This window comes from Salvelinus alpinus, chromosome 8 (genome assembly GCF_045679555.1).
Source record: "Salvelinus alpinus chromosome 8, SLU_Salpinus.1, whole genome shotgun sequence".
NCBI classification, from domain to species: domain Eukaryota; kingdom Metazoa; phylum Chordata; class Actinopteri; order Salmoniformes; family Salmonidae; genus Salvelinus; species Salvelinus alpinus.
In genome coordinates, this window is record NC_092093.1 from 33001314 (window position 1) to 33026203 (window position 24890).

The following is a 24890-nucleotide window of genomic DNA, read 5'->3' on the forward strand; positions in this document are numbered from 1 at the left end:
CTTTTGGAAGTATAATGTTTACTGTAAATTCTTTATTGTTTATTATCTATTTCACTTGCTTTGGCAATGTAAACATATGTTTCCCATGCCAATAAAGCCCTTAATTGAATTGAATTTGAATTGAGAGATTGCGAGCTGAGCCTCTCACAGCACCCCAGAGAGAGAGAGAGTATGTCACACTGCTCAAAACACAACCTCCCTCCCTGGTCTGCCCCACTCCTTCCCAGTCTCTCCTCGATTGGGAAGGTCACATGGAGGTCTCCTCTGCTTCATCCCAGACTCAGCGGGACATGTCACGGGCTGTAACCTGACACACCCAGAATAAGCTCCATGCTGATTTCCATAAAGGACAAACGCATTATGTAAACATCAAGTAATTCTAACCCCATGAAAATGATGTGACTCTTCAAAAAAGCGATTGGGATTTAATTTAGCAAATAAAATCCACATTCAGCAGTTGATATACTGTGTGTCTCGCGGGGTAGCCATTTCATTACAAGCAGTTTATTGCATTTTTATTTAAACAATATTCAGAACATGGAGAAAATAAAGGACAGTTGAAGACTTCCTTGGTGGCTTTGATCTGTAGAACAGAGACCGTTATAGACCACAGAGGAGAGAAAGTGGATGGGTATCTGGAAAAGGAGAACTGGACACCATAAAAAAAGTATCACTTAACATCAATTAGTAAAAATAAACAATACAAATTAAACATCTAGTCAAGCACTGGCGTGAATTGAAACACCAGCCTAGCATCAAATGTCTGACGTGTCTCTTACTTAGGTTGTTTTCCTAATCATTGGATTGCCCATATCAGGCCTAAAATGCTGCTTTTCCAAGATATCAGCCGTAGTTTTGCTGGATGACGGTTAATCCCCTCTAATGCCTGCAATCCCTGTCGCTTCAACAGCTGTGGCTCTCAAATTAGAACATTACCCACGGAGCTGCATCACACTGATGCATAGCAGCCCTGTGTGCATGTGTACTGCTGGCTGAAAGTGTGTGTGGCTACGGGGGGTTGAATAACGACAGTGATGATAATGGGCTGGGAAAGGGTGAGGAGACAGGGAAACGCGTCACCACAGTGACCTGGGACTATGGGACACTATGGAACCTGGCCAGCTGCCACTATGGACATACATACAGGACATACGCGGTCGCTCAGGGCCCTCAACCACCGGCATTCTTTTTTTAGGAACTCAGTCGGGATCCCAGTTTACTGTTGAGCGTTCGAATAGTAGAATAGATGAGGTGGAATTTCGAAATTTGGTTGTGAATTCGCAGTTTATCTCTTGTTAGTTCAGCCACTAGAATGGTTTCCATCCAATTGGCGACAGATTTTCATGCGAATATTCAAACATCTGCATGAAAACAACATGTGCATTTTCCCACCAGAGATGTTTCCATCAAATTGACTTGTTGCAGATAAAAGAATGTGCATGATGACACAGTAAAAAATTTAACACCGTTAGCAGGTTAAAATCCCATAAATAAAATATACAAGTTAAATGCATTTCCATAGTATTTTCAACTCTACTGATGGTTTCCTCACAAAAAATGTTGCATTGTATAAGGAGTATAACCACTTCGGTTTTGGCAAGTGCGCTCTAGCCAACAGCATGCAGAGCACAGATACAGTACTGTATCTGTGAGCTGTTGGCTAGAGCGCATGTATAGCCTACATGATGAGATTATTATGGATTTAAGAGCAAGATTATTTTTATTTGTCAAACAACAGCCAAGCATCGATGATGATGTCACCAGAATAAGATCCTTGATATGTATTGGAAAGGAAGTGTCATTCAGAAGCATTATAAAACATATGTCTGGATTTTATTACAGCTTTGATCAGCATGAACATTCAAACCTGATGCTACCTGACCCTGATGAGCCATATATTAAATACATTTTATAAGCCTTACATTGACACCATTTTATGAGCCCAAGCCCCAAAAGAGCCCAAATGATTGTGCCATTATCGAATACATACTGTAAATGATATAAGCTACTGCACATTACGCACGACAGAAAAACATAAAAGGCCATAGATGTAGCTAGCTATAGCCTATGCTCTCTTGGTAAATAAAGGAAACTAGCTCTAGTAGGCTAATCTTTTTGAGTGTGAACTGTATTACTGTACTGTATTGTGTTATACTGTATTATATGGATTGGAATTACGCACATCGTTCAAACCATGATAAAGCAGAAGAGAACATGTGATTCTGGTGCAACACATGGGGCCTACAAAGTTACAAGTATAGGCTAGGGAATTTAATTTACATGTTTAAATATAATAGGGTCTATTTGTATAATTAGTAGGCTGACCCACATATACATTTCATAATGTTAGAATTAGACACAGGAAGCTTTGACTTCTCTTCACGAAGATTGAATGGTTATAGGTCTGAATAAATAACTACTATAACCTACCGCCATCGCGCATTCACTCTTCTTTCAAACTACCCGTGAGTTCTATTGGCTGCTGTATTTAACATTCAGCAAAAAAGAGCGTGCGTCCCATTTTGAATAGTCTATTGGGAACAGAAATGCAAAAAAATGTCCAGCAAGCTACTCTAGTCTAGCTTTTCCTGCATTGGACTCCAAGATCTAAGTAGCGTTTTTTAAGGAGAGGCCAGCGGAGCACAGGTGCTTGTGTATTGCGCAAGAGACAGAGGCTATAAGTTAGATGCTTATTATGCATTACCCATCATTAATTAGCTAAATATAAGGATAATACTGTATTTAATTTATTACCTGAAAGAGGTAGGCTAGGACATCTATATACAGTGCCTTCAGAAAAGTATTCAGACCCCTTAACTTCTTCCACAGTTTGTTACTTTACAGCCTTATTCTAAAATGGATTACATTTTTTTTAATCCTCAGAAATCTACACACAATACCCCATAATGACAAAGCAAAAACAGGTTTTTAGAAATTTTTGCAAATGTATTAAAAAAACAAAACAGAAATACCTTATTTACATAAGTATTCAGACCCTTTGCTATGAGACTCGAAATTGAGATCAAGTGAATCCTGTTTCCATTGATTGGGGTCCACCTGTGGTAAATTCAATTGATTGGACATGATTTGGAAAGGCTATATAAGGTCCCACAGTTGACAGTGAATGTCAGAGCAAAAACCAAGCCATGAGGTTGAAGGAATTGTCCGTAGAGCTCCAAGACAGGATTGTGTCGAGGCACAGATCTGGGGAAGGGTACCAAAACATTTATGCAGCATTGAAGGTCCCCAAGACCTTCATCATTCTTAAATGGAAGAAATTTGGAACCACCAAGACTCTTTCTAGAGCTGGCCGCCCGGCCAAACTGAGCAATCGGGGGAGAAGAGCCTTGGTCAGGGAGGTGACCAAGAGCCCGATGGTCACTCTGACAAAGCTCTAGAGTTCCTCTGTTGAGATGGGAGAACATTCCCGACGGACAACCATCTCTGCAGCACTCCACCAATCAGGCATTTGTTGTAGAGTGACCAAACGGAATCCACTCCTCAGTAAAAGGCACATGACAGCCCGCTTGGAGTTGGAGGCACCTAAAGACTCTCAAACCATGAGAAACAAGATTCTCTGGTCTGATGAATCCAAGATTAAACTCTTTGGCCTGAATGCCAAGTGTCACATCTGGAGGAAACCTGGCACCATCCCTACGGTGAAGCATGGTGGTGAGGCAACATGCTGTGGGGGTGTTTTCAGTGGCAGGGACTGGGAGACTAGTTAGGATCGAGGCAGATGAACGGAGCAATGTACAGAGAGATCCTTGATGAAAACCTGCTCCAGAGCGCTCAGGACCTTAGACTGGGGCGAAGGTTCACCTTCCAACAGGAAAACAACCCTAAGCACACAGCCAAGACAACGCAGGAGTGGCTTCGGGGACAAGTCTCTGAATGTCCTTGAGTGGCGCAACCAGAGCTCGGACTTGAACCTGATCTAACATCTGAAAATAACTGTGCAGCAATGCTCCCCATCCAACCTGACAGAGCTTGAGGGGATGTGCAGAGAAGAATGGGAGAAACTCAGCAAATACAGGTGTGCCAAGTTTGTAGCGTCATACCCAAGAAGACTCGAGGCTGTAATTATTGCCAAAGGGGCTTCAACAAAGTACTGAGTAAAGGGTCTGAATAATTATCTAAATGTGATATTTCCGTATTTGATATTTCCATTGATATTCCAAAAATGTCTAAAAACCTATTTTTGCTTTGTCATTATGGGGTATTGTGTGTAGATTGATGAGGAAAAAAAACTATTTCATCAATTTTAGAATAAGGCTGTAACCTAACAAAATGTGGCAGGTAGCCTAGTGGTTAGAGCTTTGGGCCAGTAACTGAAAGTTTGCTGGATCGAATCCCCGAGCTGACAAGGTAAAAATATGTCGTTCTGCTCCTGAGCAAGGCAGTTGCTGTTCCCGTGACGCCGAAGACGTGGATGTCAATTATGGCAACCCCCCCACACCTCTCTGATTCAGAGGGGTTGGGTTAAATGCGGAAGACACATTTCAGTTGAATGCATTCAGTTGTACAACTGACTAGGTATCCCCCTTTCCCTAAAAGTCAAGGGGTCTGAATACTTTCCGAAGGCACTGTGTAGGGCTATATATCAATCTAGAACAGGATGATCTATTTTGGATGCAGTTTGAATGGAGTAGATGGAGAGAAAGACTGCGAGTGAGTTCTCACACGTGCACTGATTTAAAGCAAAGATATGAGTGATAGGCTGTTTTAAAACTCTACAGTTGCAATAAAATAAAAAAATATCATCTTTACAATTAAAAAAATTATTATCTTTACATTTAAAAAACAAGGTGACTCCAAAAGCCAGACGAAGATGGGTGAATTAGACGCGAGTTCTGTATTTATATTACTGTAGCATAGGCTATGCTGCAGCAAATGTAGGCCTACCTGTCACAAGAAAAAAAGTTACCATGATGAGATGATATTGTAGGTCTACATGTATTGTGAACTGCGCTCTATACTGAGATGGGCTGTCTGTCCCCACCCTGAGCGTTGATTCATCAGGTAGAAGCCATAGAGAAACCATATTTAGACATCGCATATAATTGAACAGGTCCATTTCACGCCATGCTGTTCATATAAATAATGTATTATAATTTACCGGTAAAAGGGAAAAGGGAGTGGTTTTGGACGATAAATCCCGGTAAATCTCTGTAACTGGATTCCCGCCATTCAACCCTAGTTAGTGACAGTCACTAATTTACTCTAGGTTGAAGATGGGAAGGTTAAGACAATGGTATCATAATAATGCTGAGGTTCTACCGCTCTGAATCAACCATGGTACCAGCTCTAGTGTTGTAGCTAAACTGCCTAGGTAGAAGTGCCTAGTAGCCTGAAGCAGATCATAAGGTTGGTGAAAAAAATTGCATTTTAAGCTAATGCCAGAAAAAAGACAGCAAATATCTAGCCAGCTAGCTAACAACTAGGACTCTAGGTTGAAGATTAAAAGGTTAAAACAATGTGTTTCTAATATCCCCATAACTCTTTGCAATTCATGGGACCAGTATTGCTAGTTAGCAACGGCGCTAGTAATTATCAATGGCGCTGGTCCCATACATTTTTTTTATTACGTTGTCTTAACCTTGTATTTTTTAACCTAGCATTTTCTCAAGTCTTTCCTTTATTTTGGCAGTTACCTGTAGAATGGACCGAGAGGTATCGCTCGAGTCTTAACAAAATGAAATATAACGCTACGAATAAAGGTTGGCAAAAAAGGTGTCTGGACCCTTCTATAACATTTCATTTACAACAAAAATAGAGATTTGGTTGTAAAAAATAAAACTTCTCCTTTAACATGGCATAAGACTTGGCAAAATGTTTAGAATTGCAGGAATATTGTTTTGAAAGCTTGCTTTGAAACTTCAAATCTTTCTGTCATCCCCATGGAAAAATTTGCAAAATTTCCAAATCTCCCTTAGGGCCCCCAAATAGCTAGGGCCGGCCCTGCATGCATGCATCTCCCTGGGAAGCTGTGACTATGGATGAGTGAGGAAGATAATATAAGGGGAAAGAATACAGGAAGAAGATAACTCTTTTCAGGGATACCTGTGAAAAGTAAGTGTCAGTGTCTTATTAGAGGCCTGTGCATTACTGCCTCAACTGGCAACAGACAAAATCCTTCATCCTTATTAGTGTGTATTGCTGGGTTGTGCTGCCACCCTGTGTTCTTAGTTCACAACTGTAGTTCACACTTTCAGCTTCTGTATACTGTACAGTACAATACCTAGCTTTAGATGGACTTCAATTCATCAAGTGGCTATAGGAGACATCTTAGAAATAGCATACATCTCTAATCTGTCAATAAAACCACTATCTATAATTCACTGAACAAGTTGCATTTCCATTGCATAATTGCACACCATAAGCATTAAGGGATATATACTGAACCAAAATATAAAACGCAACATGCAACAATTTCAAAAATGTTACCGAGTTACAGTTCATATAAAGAAATCAGTCAATTTAAATGAATTCATTAGGCCATAATCTATGTATTTCACATGACTGGTCAGGGGCCCACCCACTTGGGAGCCAGGCCTAGCCAATCAGAATGAGTTTTGCCCCACAAAAGGGCTTTATTACAGACATAAATACTCCTGTTTCATCAGCTGTCCGGGTGGCTGGTCTCAGACGATCCCACAGGTGAAGAAGCCGGATGTGGAGGGCCTGGGATGGCACGGTTACACGTGGTCTGCGGTTGAGGGATTGCCAAATTCTCTAAAAGGCAGCTTATGGTATAGAAATTAACATTCAATTCTCTGGCAACAGCTCTGTTGGACATCCCTGCTGTCATCATGCCAATTGCACACTCCCTCAAAACTTGAGACATCTGTGGCCTTGTATTGTGTGACAGAATTGTGTGGCCTTTTATTGTCCCAAACACAAGGTGCACCTGTGTAATGATCATGCTGTTTAATCAGCTTCTTGATATGCCACACCTGTCAGGTGGATGGATTATCTTGGCAAAGGAGAAATGCTCATTAACAGGGATGTAAAAAATGTGTGCCCAAAATTTGAGAGAAATAAGCTTTTTCTGGGATCTTTTATTTCAGCTCATGAAATGCCTCAGAGACTGATTCCTCTTTAGGTTTTTCCTAGCCACTGTGCTTCTACAGCTGCATTGCTTGACCCTGCTGGTCATCTATGAACGTTTGAACATCTTGGCCATGTACTGTTGTAATCTCCATTCGGCACAGCCAGAAGAGGACTGGCCAACCCCTCAGAGCCTGGTTTCTTCCTAGGTTTCTGCCTTTCTAGGGAGTTTTTCCAAGCCACCGTGCTTCTACATTTACATTGCTTGCTGTTTGGGGTTTTAGGCTGGGTTTCTGTATAGCACTTTGTAAAATCGGCTGACGTAAAAAGGGCTTTATAAATACATTTGATTGATTGATTGGTGGTTTTAGGCTGGGTTTCTGTATAAACACTTTGTGACGACTGCAGATGTAAAAAGGGCGTTATAAATACATTTGATTGATTAACGACGCATACAACTACATGCAATAAGCATGTCTGAAGGTCAAGACAAAGAAAGCAGAGTTGAAAGAGGAGCAATACATCACAATGTTTTGATAGTCTTCTGCCACCTAGTGGATAATAGCTATACATACAGCTTCACTTGGAAGTGGTTTGGTATCCTCTCTCTTACAGCGCTGATAAAACATAGTGGTGAGAGCCCTGTACAGCCTCTGATTATCAGACACATTTGACCCATTGGAGGACTAATCATTGATGTCAAGATTACATTTTAGAATGAAAACACCAAAAAGGCTATCTATTAAAAGATTGTTTTATTCACAATAGAAGTGTAACAAATATAGTTTATGAAAATTTTTGCTGCTCATTAACATAATTTCATCCATACGTTCATAAGATTTATATAAATGTAGAATGGAATATTTACATTTTAATAAGAAAGAAACAAAAACCAACATAACAATTTCCCACAAAATTAAAATAACATATTAACCCAAATAAACTATGTGCAATGGAATGATTATCAGCAATATTGTACAGTTTACATTTCTGAGGTTGTTTCACGAAACCATTAACAAGAGATTCACAAATAAAAGGCATTGTAATGCGAGAGATCGTCAACACAATATTCAACCACAAAGTCAATTGGAAATGAACAGCACGTCTTCTAGTCTGCATAATGAAAGAAAGAGGAAAATAAATGCGTCATGTTTTCATTTTACAGCGACTTTTATGTTTTTCAGTATTCCTACGAGTCATCCCTTCTGCTCCCGAAAGCTGCAACAGTCAGGAGACACTTAGAGACAATTTATGCTTGATCTGACAACGTGGTCTGAGGCGCCGTATGGATGGTGTGACGCAATTGCGGAGCCTCTGGAGGCACTCAGAGGCCAAATTGAACTCCGTACCGCATCGCTGTGAGCCTCTCAAATTGTGTAACAATGCGGAAGGCTCTGTATAGCTCCGCATTGACATGATTGGTTGACGGTAGGTGAAGGCGGGAGGTTCTGTATAAACACAAACTCACTTCCTTGACAACAGCTCTGCACTGCTCTGCAAAGCTCACAAAGTATGAATGCCCTGACTTCTGCAGAGGCTGTATCACTGTAAATGCTGCACGGCCAATGCAGAAGCCGAATTGACTACGCAGCGCCTTTTAGGCTCTCAGAGACGGTGAATGCAGCAGTGTCATATCTACAGTGTATAGTGAGTGATACTCTCTTCCCTTGAGCCTGAATGGCTGCCATAATTAACTAGGTGGAGGGGGATCTCAACGTATATGGACATCACAGTTTCCCTCATTAATATTGCTTCCTCCAGTAAGGTGAACAGGGATTACTTTGACTTTGCCTTTATAAAGAACAGTAGAGAAAGCAGAGATTGCCCTGCTGGCGTTTCTGGAAGTCTGGAGGAGTGTAGCTCCAGCAGGTGGCTGATATCAGTGAGGCTTCTTAAACCTCTGGTCTATTTTCTAGGGTCAGAATATTACTTCAAAAAAGATGAAGGCCTCTTGATCATACCCCATCTATTTCCCAATAAGATGTATGCGGAGCCATTTTAGGAACATCAGCGCCCCCTGTCTGTAAAAGTACACTGCAGAAGAACAGAACCTTTTGACTAAGGTTTCATACAAACACACTCTTCTCTCGAACTCTCATTATGATGAGACAACGGAGGGAGGTCAGATTGATCCTGCGGTCAACTGAACGCCCATGTCTGAGTGTCCATAAACTTCCATGGTCATGAGTGTGTGTAGTGTGAATGTCTATGTATGATATGTGACCCTTTCAATCTATTTGTCCTCTTTTCCCTACACAGTATTCAGCATGTTTACATGTTCATATGTGAGTGGATTTCATCCAGTGTAGTGAACAGAGAACCTTCTCATTGCATGTCAACACACCTAAACAACTCCTCTTGTGCCTCCTCTTATTCTCCTGAACTGACTAACAGATTCTTCTGATGGGTACCACGACACATTCCTTCAGCATTTTGTGCTTTCCAGAAGAAAGGAATCAACAAACAAATCAACAAATTAAGAACAACAAAGGCAAAATAATCTTAAACATCACATTTGATGGTACATTCATTCATACGATGCATTCGTTCCATATGATTCACTACCAAGTTCTTGGTCTGACTCTGCCCTGGTCTCCAACTCCCAAATAATCCACAACACAGTGCCCTCGCTCTCCACAGTGCCACCTAGGGGCCTGATCCCAAACCTTCCTTCCAATGTACTACGGAATAAATTAGCAGCATAGCAACTATTTTACATCACATGGAAATCATTGTCTTTACCACCTCTAATAAAGAAAAAACTAAAACACACATCAACTTTGTCAATTTAAGAACAAAGGAACATGTTGGGGGTTGGGAAATAAAGTGAGCTCTGACAAACTGACTAGGCTGAATGAATTGATGACATGTTGATAGAAGGGATGAACTCTACTTTCCCCACACGTTTCATATTTCAGGAAGAAGGGACCAAGCTAAACGGTAAATGTGTCCACTTCATTAACTGAGAGGTTGTCCTCAGTGCAGGTCTTTTCCCCTGTGACTTCATCCCCTTTATAAACCTACCTGCTACACTCAAATGACTGGAGGACTGAACTGTTGTAGTACTGGTTGTCCAAAACTAGATGGCAGTGTGGTAAAGGTGATAAAACCTTCAGCCAATGCCACCTGGACTGTCTGCTAACTACCAGACTACCTGTATAAATAAAAGTTGCAATTTGCCTGAACTGCTTATTCGATAGACTATTTCAGACTGAAAGGCACTATTTTGACTGGATTTCAGCTATAGAGCAGGTGATAATCAAGCTCTGGGTCTTTAACAGAAATCCACCTAAATGGTCCATTGTTTAAGTGCGACTAAAATCATATTTACCATAAGAACAACCCAAATCCGATAATATGTTGATTGACATAAAATCTGTTTTCAGTCACACCCACAATCACATACCCAAAATACATGGACAGAAAGAAAATGATAAAGCTGTATTCAAATCAGTATGGCTTTTTTTGAGTGATGGTGAATCTTACAGGGTAGTGGTGTCCTGTTCTCCTCACAGAGGAGGGTAAATCCTACAGCCTCTACAGCACTGGGAGGGGAGGGCAGCATGCAGACTGATTGTTATCTCTACACGATGACAAGACAAGCACTCATGGACGAGGTGGTTCTGAGTGGTGGTTCCCAGTCCCCAGTAGAGGGCAGTCTGGGTCAGGAGAGGCAGGCAGCCCGGTCCGGTTCCATCTGGTCTGATCATGGACTCAAAAACAGGAGCGAGTCCAGTCTACCAGGGGAGTGGCCTGCCTGGGTGAGCTCCACCCACAGTGGGGGAGGAGTAAAATAGACAGCTCCGCCCACTGCTCAGAGAGGGAGGGGTTAGAGGAGTTCCGAGATGGGTGGGGTCAGGTCAGGGGGTGGTCCACTCTACTCCAGCTGGTTGGGCTTGTCTGTGTCTGTCATCTCCTTCTTGATGACAGGGAGGGGGTGGGCCTCTGTGTTGAACACCCAGTGCTCAAAGGGAAGATGGTCGTCATCAGAGAACAGCAGGAACAGATATCTGAGGGAAGGAGAGCGAGACTCAATTTAGTTCAAACACTAATTTCTGATCAACACGAGGCCTTACGAGAACCCAGATATTTACATCAACAACCTCCACTCCTAGTTGATGTCCATGAGTGCATCAGTCTGAGAGAACATCCACTAGATGTCTGAGAGTGTCAGAGAAACCAGTGGAACGGTCTCACTGAAACAAATCCCAAAACCAACTCAGGGAACAAACCGTTCAGCAACTCTCCCATGCCAATATTTTCCCTGCCAAGCTTGGGGTGAGCCAAGCCAACAATGTAGAATGATAAATAAATTAAAATGACAAGACTCGAAACAATTTATGTTTCCTGCCGCCTGCCAAAAGCTATTGCGCTCGGCGTGAAGTCGCAAATCAAAAAAGTTGAGCCCAGCAGCAGCGGTTGGATTGCAGGTGGGCCTATACCCTAAAAGTCCTTAATCAGGTGCAGATGTGACACTCGTTAAAATTTACAGACTATAAAACGGACAGGGGTTGGATGACGCCACGCCCTGCATAGCCACGGTAACCTTGCGGGCGCCACTCCATTTCCAGAGTGAGAGGGAGAAGCAGAGTAGTCTGAGCGATTAGTGCTTTTTTTTTTTTTTTTTTTTTTTTAGATCTGTTGGGTTTCGGTTCCATTATTAAAAATCATGTGGGTTGAATGCTGTAACACAGCTAATAAAAATCCCATGATGGTGATGACAGCCCATTACTGCTTATCACATCATTTATTCACTTTAATAAAATATTTCAGATGTTGTGTATATTACATTTGTTTTATTTGGTGACTATGTTTTTATTCCAAGTCATCATCTCATCTCTACAGAGCTGCTGCATGTGCTGTCCGACAAAAGTCACTATTTTTGTAGTTATTCAAAGTAAATAAGGCATACTTTTATGACTGCTGAATACCAACTATCAATCACTTAGATCATGTATGTTCAGGTAGAGATACCGCGAAGCAACAGCTGCTCTCGATATCACCTCATGATTGCGCATTCTTGTGCCTCTTCCGTAGATGCGCAATGGATTATGGCCATTGCAGTTAATTACCACGTTTTATGCGCTAAACTATGTAGAATACAGGCCAATATTGAATTAGTTTAGCGCATAAACTATGTAGAAACTACAACTCCCTACTACAACGCACAGTTCAGGCTGGATCTGATTTATCTCTAGAGAAACTGTGCAATGTGCGTATTGAGCTCAGAGAAAAAAACTAACTAACTTGAATTCAAATAATTAACTGACATCAGTCAATTAGTTGTTTAAAAAAAGAAAAAAAAGAAAGAAAATTGAGTACTTCAGTCACTAATGACACACTGCTGGTCAACAGTCAAATTCCCCTCGCACCAGAACCCAAGTGATTCTCAGAACTCAAAGCCTCATTTCACTACACTAGGAATGTGGAGTAAGACACAAATAACTCATTAAGTCATAGCAGCACAGCATCGTTCTTTATTGTATTTTTATTTTGTTGTTGTTGTATTTTACCCCCTTTTTCTCCACAATTACAATCTTGTCTCATGGCTGCAACTTCCCAACAGGCTCGGTGAGGTGAAGGGCTAGTCATGCATCCTCCGAAACATGACCCGCAAAACCGCGCTTCTTAACACCCGCCCGCTTAACCCGGAAGCCAGCCGCACCAATGTGTCGGAGGAAACACCGTTCAACTGACGACCGGATGTCAGCCTGCAGGCGCCCGGCCCACCACAAGGAGTCGCTAGTGTGACGAGCCAAGTAAGGCAAACAGCCAGACATACAGCTTTACATTGAGTCATTACTGCTAATTTGACCTTACGCAAAGGCAGAAGAACCCTGGCCAGGAGGCTGAGAGCGAGAGATGGAGAGAGGGAGAAGAGAGATGGAGAGAAGGAGGAGAGAGATGGAGAGAGGGAGGAGAGAAATGGGATTCAGGAAGAAAGAAGGGAGAAAGGGAGAGCCAGAGCCTAAAAGATGGATTTTGCAAGCATTAGTAAACGAGTCATTTGGGGAGGCCTGGCATTTGGAGAGACCCTATTCGCAAAATTGCAGCACTTTCCAACACCATTAAATGAAATGCTAGAGAAGTTTAACAGCTCTATTAGGTGGCGGGACTCACACAGCATTTCATATAAGCATCAGTCAGAGAGGCAGATTAGCCCAGGTGTTTGGGGGTTTGGGCAAAAAAAGGAAAAATAACACCAAAATCTAAGTGCCACAGAGTTATTTACTGCTGTTGCTGCTGTGGTTGTTAACTGTTACAGCAAGACGTCCTCACTTACCTCTCTTGGATCCTTTCTCGCCCAACCTTGAACCTGTATATTTGTCCTGTCTCCCCCAGGTCTCTACCTCTTTCCAGCTCTCTCGCTCTCCATCTTCCTACCTCTCTTTCCATTTCCTTCTCTCCCTCTCTCATGCGTGCAGCTTGGTGTTATCTGTCAGTCATTCTGACGTGGCTGTCCTTACAGCCCCTAGCCCCCAGAGCAGAGCAGTGTGGGGACACAGAGCAGGGACAAAGAACCTGTGACCTCTTTATAAGTTCACACCAGAGTGCTTTGACAAGGCTCCCACAAAAGGGGAGCAAAACAACACCACTGATACGCCATAGAAACCATAGAGGGAGGGGGGTTAAATCTCTCTCAGACCAGGATTAGACTGGACAATAGACAGAGAGACCCATCTATACGCCGGTAAGAGATACGTTACAATGAGCCTATCTCACTGGACCCACATTATATGGTCCGTCTAACCTCCCAGGCATTGCGCTATTATCAATAGTGAACAAGGAGAGAGAGATTTTCAGTTTCAGAGAGCGAGAGAGGGTATAAGGGCTCGGTAAAAGCAATCTGCCTCCTCTTATCTGTCTCTGTGTGTGACTGCTGCTATCTCGGAGAAGACTGCTGAGGTCCCTGTAGTACACTGCACACTGTGCTAGCAGAAGCCTGTCTGTCTGAGCTGGCCGTGACAAGACAATACACACAGGACGTCAGTTGTTTCTCCTCAGAGGCCAGCAGGCACAGCACAGACAGAGGTGAAGTGAGTGCTCATTGGGGGAAAGACATTCTACTTCTGATCTGTTTTGAAGTGTTCAAACAAACTGAATGTCAGGAAGCTGTCAGAGAACACAGAGACGTGTCTTGTTTTTTAGGGTGTGATGAAATACTAGAGCAGGTTTTTGATGTCATGGTGTCATGAAACAAAATGTAGGTGTGACTCTACCAGGAAAACATTGCCTGAATATAGACAATGCTCTTCTATATGGCCTTCTATATGGCCTAATCTCGGTTAACCCAGAACTAAAGTCTCACGGAAATAGTCAGCTGCTCGATCAAGTTTTGGATCCATACGTGTTAAAGGGCAACTCCACCACTTTTTCAACCAAATTTTAATTACCTCCAGCACAATACTAGTGTCTACATATGTGAAAACGGCGCACTTCTAAGTTTTGTTGAAAAATATATCAAGTTAAAACATCAAAAGTTAGAAATGCCTTCTGGATCAAGTGAACTCTCAGGTGCCTTAATAACAAACTTGTATGTCATTTGTAAATACGAATAAAATTGTTCAATTACGAGCCTAGTTGGTTTAGCCACAGACAAAGACCGGGACCTTCCCGCTAGCCATGATTGGCTGAGATAATGGGTGGGCTGGACATGCCTAGAAATGAGTTTGGATTGGTCTGCCATGTAGCTCACTTCTGTCTTTAACATGAGCTACTCAATATGTGTAGGTAATCTTTTTTTAACAATATCACGAAGAACTGCAAAAGTGTTGCTAATGCTCTACACTTTCTGGAGGACCGAGTTTTGAAATGAGTGGAATGCCCGGTTGAAGCAGAGTTTGATAGCTAAGAAATTTAGAAAATTCTAGCGTTTGATTGCAAATATGCCGAGGGAGTCAAAAAGAGAACACACAGAAGGCTGTTGTATAAAACAGCTGTCTCCGGATTACATCTTCAAACTAAGGGAAACCATGGCATCCGTGACAGAGGGAGAAGCATTCATCCATGTATACGGGTAAGAGTCTAGCTAGCTACATTTCACATATTATACGTTTCAAATTTTGTCAGAAAGTTGTTTTCATTGCAAGTTAAAGCGTACTGTTAGCTAGTTAGTTGCGTGTTCGATCTGTGTAGTAATATTATTCGTATCTCAGAGCCATTAGCATTTCTAGTTATAGTCCAATATTATCTAACTAGCTAACATTGAACCTAGTTGGTTAGCTTTAGCTACAGATTCATGCAGGGTAGTAACGTTATGAGTTGGGATTATGGTTCATTGTTTAACTAACTACATGTCTAAACAAAATACTCCACTATGCAAGCAATCATTTCACTATACTGTTTACACCTTCTGTATCCTGTGCATGTGACAAATAAACGTGGATTGTATTTGATATAGTGTGTTTTTACCAGAGACGGTAATGTGAAGGACAACATGACCTGCACCAAAGTCAAATTAGGATATAACGTTAGGCCAATGAGACAGTGTACAAGTTGTAAAATTCTCCAGTAGAATGTCCTGCTTTTATTTTGTCACACTCACAACCGTAAGCTATATTCTGTAATTAGCTTGCTATTAACTTGTAAATATGGATCTTGTTGTGAGTTTATTTTCCTGTAATAATGAATGCAAAGTAGCTCAAGTTAAGATGTCAGCTATATGATATGGTCTTCATTTGCTAGCCAGCTAACTTAACGTTAGCTAGCTAGCTAATAAGCTAGAAACAAACCAAAACATTGTTTAGAAAGTTGCTTTTAGTTGCCTGTTTTTCTAGATAAACAGATACTAAATAAATGTTTAAACAGACAGGTTTATTGGTGTTAAAATAAACCAGTTGTGCTATTTTGGACCACCAGGCTGCTGACGTCATGCAGCCTGTCGTTTTTGTGTTAATACTTTTTCATAACGACAAAGATAAGTTTGATGTCAGACGACAATAAAATGTTCATGATGTCACTGCGACAACTGTCTACAGACATGCAGATTGACGTAAACCAGCCTTTAGTCTTAATCTTTGGTTGTTAAGTACACTATCGTATTCACTCTGTTTAGCACATGGCCTCACATGTGAATCCTTAAAGAGATGGGTGGGACTAAGGCTTAAGCGGGTGTGAACAATGCTGAATGGGTGTAGACAAAGAAGAGCTCTCCAGTAGGTGTACCAAAACATTCAAGGGCCATTTTCTCAAAAGTGAGGTTACAAGTTTATCAACTTTCAAAGCAGAATTACTTTCCCATTGATCCTCAACTGTTGTGTATGATATACAATTTTCTAGCTCTATCTACAAAAAAAAAGAAAAGTATCTACTTTTATCCAATGTAAAAAAAACAATTAAAAATGTTAATATATAAGACCGAATCGACCCGGTCGGTCACACATGTAGACACTGGTTTGGTGCTGGAGATGATGAAAAGTGGAAATATTGCCCATTAAGAGAAGAGATGAAGAGATGCTAAAATGAGGAGCAGAACTGGAACGAGGAGTTCTAACCTCTTAGAATGTACCCTCCCTTCCGAAATTCAAAAGATGCGAACACCTGCGAAATCATGATTTGTCCAAATACCCAGTGACGAGAAACCCAAACACCTGAACAACTGCTTCTCTTTATCCCCCGCATCCCATTTTGTCCCAACAGATTCTACGGTACCAGTTATGTTTAGGTAGATCTGTCCAGGAGAGAATAATGGCCTTATAGGGAGGACAATTACTTCTAAACGTATGTGTCCATTATATTGTCAAACAAATCCAATACTATAGCTATTCAAGGAACGGTTCTGGGGGGAGGACGTATGATGACAAGGATGCCAAAAAAACAGATCGATTTTCTGACAAGATCGATTTTTATTCCTCTCTAATGGCAAGGCCAAAATGTCAATGCTATGTCTCCAGATGGCTCTTAGCAGAGTAAGTTCAATGTGTGTGTGTGTGTGTGTGTGTGTATTAGCGTCTTACTTGAGTGTCTCTGCCAGGTAGAAGCTCTGCTGGACGTCGTCATGGTTGGGGCTGGAGGCGTAGACGTCTCTCACTCCACTGTAGCCTCCCTCCACACGACAGTGCTTCTCCAGAGCCTGAGACACAGAAAGAAAGAGAGAGAGAACAGAAAATAGAGAGGGAGAAGAGGGAGAGAACGGAGGGTGAAAAAGTGTTGAGTTGACTCTGTTTCTTATGGCAGGGTGTTGTAGAGGTATGCACGGTGGTGCTAGCTTGTTGTTGAACCAGCATATTTCCCTTCAGTGTGGCTGCTCTGCCTGCAGGTGGGGGGGGAAGAGGAGAGGAGGCTGCATTAGGCAATATGAATATGAGAAAATGGGGCTGAGGAGGATGGACCTGGGGCTGCAGTGTTTACACATCCACTCTGAATGAGGGTTGAGGGCAGGAGGAGGAGTTATCTGCAGGCAGGCAGAGAGGCAGGCAGGCAGGCTCCAGATCATATTTATGGCTAACACAAGGCCCATCAGAGGTAATCTCATGTCATTAGTGGATACAACAGCATGACTCTGGGATCTGAGCAATCAGCATTCAACATTACCACTGTTCTGATCTGTTGCCGAATAGCAATGAGAGAGAGAGGAGAGAGAGAGAGTGTGGGGAGGAAGGAAGAGTCTCAGAGGTTTTAAAGACTACTGTACTCAGAACTAGCGGTGCGTAGACCTGAATGAGTCTACACATCACAATGAACAGGAGTCTGTTGGCGTACAGAGCCCTTTCCACTTTTTGGGCTCCCGAGTGGCGCAGAGGTCTTAGGCACTGCACCTCAGCGCTAGAGGCGTCACTACAGACCCTGGTTTGATTCCAGGCTGTATCACAACCGGCCGTGATTGGGAGTCCCATAGGGCGGCGCACAATTGGCCCAGCGTCATCCGGGTTAGGGTAGGCCCTCATTGTAAATAAGAATTTGTTCTTAACTGACTTGCCTAGTTAAATAAAGGTCAAATACATTTTTTTAAATTCACTGTCAAAGATCTAAGAGGTAGAGTCTCTTCTCAGTGGAGGCTAGGAAGGGACAGGATGAAAACAAACATGACAGATAGGACTGTGGTGGGATAATTCTGAAGGATGATGGGTAGTATAGTTCTCACCTGCACAGCCTCCCAGCCCCACTCTCTGTACTTGGGGTCGTGGGTGAACCTCCACATGTACATGTAGGTCTCGATGACCTCAGGCCTCAGGATGAAGTACTTCTCGTTCTGCCGTGTGGCGATGGCCTCCACGCCGCCGTCAAACCTGAACCCCTCTGGGCCCAACTTCAGGGCTGGAAGAGGGGGAAGCAAGGAAGAAGACAACATCATGAAAAACTCCAACCAGGTCTAGGAGAAGGTGATGAACAAAACAAAAATATATCAAAAATAACTAAAGATTTTAACCTGGCTGGCACTACGCTCTACTTACCCAGCAGCCCCTCTGGCCTCAGAGAGAAAACAGGCTCAACGCTCATTAATCTTTCATTTCACACTGGCTTGCTCTGAAGAGGAGTGTGTAGGGTGTGTGTGTGTGTGTGTGTGTGAGAGAAAGAGTGAGTGGTGTGTGTGTGTGCTGTGGTTGAGTCCTACACCTCCTTTTGTGTGGGCTTCAGAACTAACACCACCTCACCTGGGAGGAAGAGTTTCTTAGCCTACCCCTGCTGTAGAGGGTGACAGGGACACTGGTGTGCCCCAGATGAGGGGGTCAGTCAGACTCACTGGTGCGGGCGTAGGACTCGTGGCATGTGCGGGCGATCTCTGCGGCCTGCTCCATCTGGTGACCTGTCTTGTCCTCGGGAGCTCCGTCGGCCCCCAGGGCGATCATGCCCCCGGCAAAGCACGTCAGGTGACCCATCTTGTGCTCCAGCAGGCCGCCCTTCCACTCGGCGATGTACGTCAGTCCACCGCTGGACTTCCTCATCAGACTGGTCTCAATGGCCTGGAGGACAATGACAAGAACGGCATACAGGTGAGCCATCTATCCAACCCCAGTCCCAGACCGGGGCCATTCCCACTACAAATGGAGTGGAACATGAATAAATACCACCCAAACAGCATTGTTAACCTTGATAAAACGGATGTTGTTTGAAATCCAGGGGTCCCAGCTGGTGGCCAGTATTATGTATTTGCTTGGGCGGCGTGGACACAGAACGCTGCTCCTATTTGTCCCTGGCTTTTACTGTAGACAGGAGGGCCACTTTATCCCGAGACATTCTGGAATGGCGGGCTGTGTTTCATCCACGGCAAGACACGACACCAGGAGGATCACAAATGATTCAAAACGACGGCCTGTGTCTCCTGCTAGCCACACATCAGGTGTCCAATACGGTAAGATCACATCTGACAGACAACACACGGTTATTACACGGCCATTACCGACGAGAGAGTAAAAATCCTGCCTTTTAACATAGGGAATAAATATGTGCAGCGAGTCGACGGCAGCTTCAAACGCTATACTATCTCAGGTGCATTCTCTGATGCGCCTCGTTGTTCATCGCTTCATTTGGCACATTTATTTTCATATTCATTGAGTTTGCTTTTCTCCTGCCGAGGGAAAACCCAAGAAAATGTAATATTGCAAATCTCCCGAAAGCAATTACGTTTTTAAAAGATAATTCAGATCTGTGCTTTTGTAGTGTGTGACCCATCACGTAAATGGGGCCGTCTATATGCGGGTGGGCATTGCCTGGCGTGTTCCGCCACAGAGAATCAGCCGATTAATATTCTCCTAAACTGGTTATTTCATTTCCTTTGGTCTCTTTAAAAGGCAGCATATATCCTGTTTAGCAACAGCCCAGCCTGTTTCTGCGGAGAAGAAAGAAAAAAAACTCAGGCCATTTCCTTCAATCTCTGTCTCCGACTACTAGTGCTTCGAGAACAAAGAGACCTGGACAGAGGCAGGCAGCAGCACATCTTGTTCAGCATTGGCTGCTTCGTTTCTCATCGGGGGGATAGAGAGCATGTAGGCTGGGCCGGCACTGAGGCGAGGATGCCAAGGAGCCATTAATAAGTGAACAGAGTCTGTTCCTAACCAGCTGCCTCTCAGGCTGTCTGACCCAAATGGAGGATGGCTTGGCGTGGCAATAGGGACCCTCTCGCTGTGGGTGACCTGCTTGTGGTGTCTCACCCAGGTGGATGGCAGACAAGCGGGTTGGTAGGTAGGCAGGTGTGGTGGGGAAACAAGGCTGGCTGGGAGGGTAATATCCTGGAGCAGTCTGGGTCTTTGTGGACCTCCGTACGGAGAACAACGTTATTATCTCCAACAGGACAGGAGGCGTGGCTCTAATGAAACAGAGAATTTGGCTAGCAGCATTCAGAGCACATCTCACCAGACAGAGCTCTGAGTCTGGCTGACCCCCATCCACTGAAAGCTTCCTCCAACCCCACTTACTCGCTCCTCCATCTTCTGTGGAGTGTGGTTAGTACTTCACACTCAGAGATAACCCCTGCCTGGCGTAGCATGTTTTGCTTTCACATAGCAACCCACACAACTGGTACTGATTTCCGACTAGGACTGTTCAGTCATTTAAGAACTGTAACTGTTGTTATCACGCTGACAAAATAAACTTTCAATGGAGGTCAAAAGAGCCTCGTAAAAAGGTTTAGTCAGCGCTTCGGAATGCACTGGTACTGTAGCCATTAAATCTCAGTAGGAGAGAAGAAAGGATGAGGAGAGGAGACGAGAGTAGGAGAAGAGGAGCAGGCTGGAGTGGGGAGGATGGAATGGGAGTGGGGGAGAGGAAAGGAAAGGAGAGGACGGGAGAGAAGAGAGGTGTGTAGGCTAGGTAAGGTGTCTTGAGGGTTTACCTGCAGAGCGTCATAGTAGAGCTTCTTGCCCTCCTCGTCCGTCTTGTCTGACATCAGCCAAGCCTTGAGCAGGTACTCGTAGAAGCTGTCTCCCAGGCCGCCCACTGACACGTGATCTACAGGACAGAGACAACACGAATGATTTGAGCGTCGTGCTGGAGCCAGGCTAATTTACCTATCTCATCTTGCCAGCAGCAGCCCTCCCTCCTCAGTGGCCTGCCTCACCTCGGGATGATGAATGGCCCAATGATGGCGGCCATCTCAGCACCCGAGGCTGTTTACACAGGAAGATGGCCCCTTAATACCTGCTCAGCCTCAGAACCTCAGTGACAAAGGGACGTGTCTGGCATAGGCCTGGCCAAGGGGACGGGGACACCTTTTCAAACAGAGCCCAACAAAGCTACAGGAGTAATGGGATTAGTCTCCTTTGATGGCTGATGTATGGAAGATGTCTGCAAGGGGGAGATTGGCATTCTGATGAGTTTATCAGGTCCCCCCCGGCACGTCCCCGGTCACTGTGTGCGTACCGACTGAGCTGTGCAGGGAGCAGCAGCGATACCACAGCCGGGTATAAAAGAGAGACAGTCCCTGTGACAGTCAGTGAGGTGTGGGGCTGTGCTCCGTGCTGTGCCGGGTGATGTGCTCTCCTGTCCACTTCACTCTCTGTGAGGAATGAGTCTCCAGGGTCTGGGAGAGAGCCTCAGTCAAGCCAAGCCGCTGTTCATCATAGTGATTGTCATGCCCCCTCATACATATGTATATGTCATTAACAGCCAAAGCCTTGTTTGGGGGAAATAGATTAGACGTCAGCAGTAATAAAAGGGACAGGACAGAGCTCCAGGAGAACTTTGTAGTGGAGTGTGGCCTTGCCCTCATAAGGACTGTATTTCCTTGCTGACTGGGGTCAATGCCACAGGGGTTAACAGCAGGTCAGAGAGGGAACACAAGGTCAAGGATCTGATCATGGCTCTATCTGATTGACAAGGGACAGGGACAAATTAAACTGCCTGCGAACTGAGGACTTAGACATCACACTGTCTTGCAGCCCTGCAGTCTGATTGGACTGATAGGATCTCGTTAATCTATCGTAGCGTAACAGAAACGCCTGACCGCTCAGTTCCCACCCAGTTTTCGTCAGGAAAGGAAGCTAGGTTGAAGGAGGGTCATGTAATTTGTAATCAATTAAAATGTCAGCATTTTGGAATTGACTTACACAATTGGACGTTGGTCTCACACACACACACACACACACACACACACACACACACACACACACACACACACACACACACACACACACACACACACACACACACACACACACACACACACACACACACACACACACACACACACACACACACACACACACACACACACACACAAACTCCGTCTCATCCAACTCTGAATTCAAAGTAGGAAACTGGCATCTTTCTAAAGCTCCGACTTGAAGACCACTGAAGTCATGATTTGAGTTCCCAGTTCTCTTGAAAGCACCAAAAATCAACAAGCATGGCGTCGCACACATACTTAAGGACCACAGCTCATGAAAAGTTATTTTCACAATAATGTAAGGGGTTCTTGTTTATCCTAGTCTGTTTATCCTAGGCTGCCTGTCATTTCATATAAATCAGCTCCGGTCAACTGTAACTGCAGTTATTGTGACGTGGAAACGTCTAGGAGCAACAATGACTCAGCCGTGAAGTGGTAGGCCACAGAAGCTCAGAACGGGACCGCCGAGTGCTGAAGCATGTAAAAATCGTCTGTCCTCAGTTGCAACACTCACTACCGAGTTCCAAACTGCCTATGGAAGCAATGTCAGCACAAGAACTGTTTGTCGGGAGCTTCTTGAAATGGGTTTCCATGGCCGAGCAGCCGCACACAAGCCTAAGATCACCATGCGCAATGCCAAGTGTTGGCTGGAGTGGTGTAAAGCTCACCGCCATTGGACTCTGGAGCAGTGGAAACGCGTTCACTGGAGTGATGAATCACGCTTCACCATCTGGCAGTCCGACGGACGAATCCGGGTTTGGCGGATGCCAGGAGAATGCTACCTGCCCCAATGCATAGTGCCAACCCCAAAGTTTGATGGAGGAGGAAAAATGGTCTGGGGCTGTTTTCATGGTTCGGGCTAGGCCCCTTAGTTCCAGTGGATGGAAATCTTAACGCTACAGCATACTATGACATTCTAGACAATTCTGTGCTTCCAACTTTGTGGCAACAGTTTGGGAAAGGCCCTTTCCTGTTTCAGCATGACAATGCCCCCGTGCACAATGCAAAGTCCATACAGAAATGGTTTGTCGAGATCTGTGTGGAATAACTTGATTGGCCTGCAGAGCCTTGACCTCAAGCCCATCGAACACCTTTGGGATGAATTGGAATGCCGACTACGAGCCAGGCCTAATCGCCCAACATCCGTGCCTGACCTCACTAATGCTCCTGTGGCTGAATGGAAGCAAGTCCCCGCAGCAATGTTGACGTATCTAGTGGAAAGCCTTCCCAGAAGAGTGGAGGCTGTTATAGCAGCAAAGGGGAGACCGACTCTATATTAATGCCTCTGATTTTGGAATAACATGTTCGACGAGCAGGTGTTCACATACCTTTGGTAATGTAGTGTATCTAGCTAATATTTAGCGTCTTTGGCTACACAACTCTAGCGTCTCTCTTCCAGCTATTCCCGTGTGCAATAGGCTATAGGCTACGGATGCAAGACTCTCCGCTATTCCTCTTCTCGGAAAATCTCAGGAAAAGCTATAGGCTACAAAATATATATCAGGCTTTTCGTGGAGAGAAGCAGGTTTGGTCTTGCTAATTGCAGAATGCCTACAGCATAGAAAATGCACCTTGGGGAAAGTTGCGGATAGAGAGTGCATCACTGGCCAGTGATGATAACATTGTTGCACTGATGTATTAAACGGTTGCACAGGATAGACAGTGATGTGCACAGTGAAAAAGAGCCAAACGAATTGACATCCATTAGAAAAATGGAAATCTCTTACAAACCACAAGGCAAGCAATGACATGGCAAGCAATAGCAGGCTAAACAGTGTTTATTGTTGAATATCTACATGTCATTCAAATGCAAGTGAATATATTATACTTGTCATTAAACTACATGTAGCCTACATTGAAGTGTTATTCGCAGTTGTCACTATGACAATAAACACACCCTGAAGCACTGAATGGTCTGTGTTACCACTTTATGAATAGGCCTACAGCGTCGCAGTAGGATGCTTTGATCAGTTGATTGACAAGTGTAGGATACTGTGGAACGATACACTTTCCTCTAGTGTGGATGTTCGCCAACGCAGTTAGTTATAGTCCTTGGTGTGGACGGCCCTTAACTCTTACATTGGTAAAGGCCTCCCTTTAGCGGATAACATGAATATGGTATGAATACAGCAGGCGATTTCAACCACTGATTTGTTTTGATAGAAATTTAAACTGCAACATATATAGCCTACTAATAAGGGATTTAATATTCCCTGCTCTTTGGTTTTAATGACCATTTTGTAGGGGAGGTTAACGTGTTTTTTCCCTCAAACGCTCAGGGAAGTCCAGGTAAAATATTACCTCCATGTACCCCTTAATATACTGTAAATAACATTCACTCCCTAAGGGTGGGATGTCCTCATGACTGTAAGCCATGTTATTGGTGTGATAGGATAACAGTCATGTCTGCGGGCTATGCCATTGGTTTGATGCGATGTCCGTCATGTCTGTGGGCCATGTCATAGGCAGCTCCACACATACAAGAAGATGTGACTGCCAGATACGTGGCTCTAAGCGACACTGTACTGATGGTTTATATTGAAACATCAACTACAACAGCATCACCAGAGCTTTGATAGGCCGTCTATACCGTGACAGAGAAACACTGAGAATGGAAAGACCATTTCTATGACATCCCCCTCAGGTCAACTCTACCAGTAAATACAGATCACAAGTGACCTTTATGTAAAATATCCTCAGGTGGCAAATGGTTCTGGTGCGAACCTGAAAAATCACTTTACATTTTTGTCACAGCCAACATTAGCATTCCTACACTTCAGGCTATTTGTCAATGGAG

At 43.8% G+C, this 24890-nt stretch overlaps 1 protein-coding gene across 1 annotated transcript in view; it reads right to left on the minus strand.

Annotated features, from left to right (window-relative positions):
• Positions 1 to 7788: 7788 nt before the first annotated feature.
• The window catches only part of LOC139582986 (mannosyl-oligosaccharide 1,2-alpha-mannosidase IA-like), a 172255-nt gene continuing 155153 nt past the window's right edge, over positions 7789 to 24890 (minus strand). Inside the window, exons 8-12 of the mRNA XM_071413551.1 lie at positions 20822 to 20937; positions 18734 to 18953; positions 18134 to 18306; positions 17007 to 17122; positions 7789 to 11060 (exon numbers count right to left, since the gene is read on the minus strand). Of these exons, the coding sequence (XP_071269652.1) occupies positions 10928 to 11060; positions 17007 to 17122; positions 18134 to 18306; positions 18734 to 18953; positions 20822 to 20937 (758 nt within the window). The 3' untranslated portion in view covers positions 7789 to 10927. The remainder of the gene's footprint in view (positions 11061 to 17006; positions 17123 to 18133; positions 18307 to 18733; positions 18954 to 20821; positions 20938 to 24890) is intronic.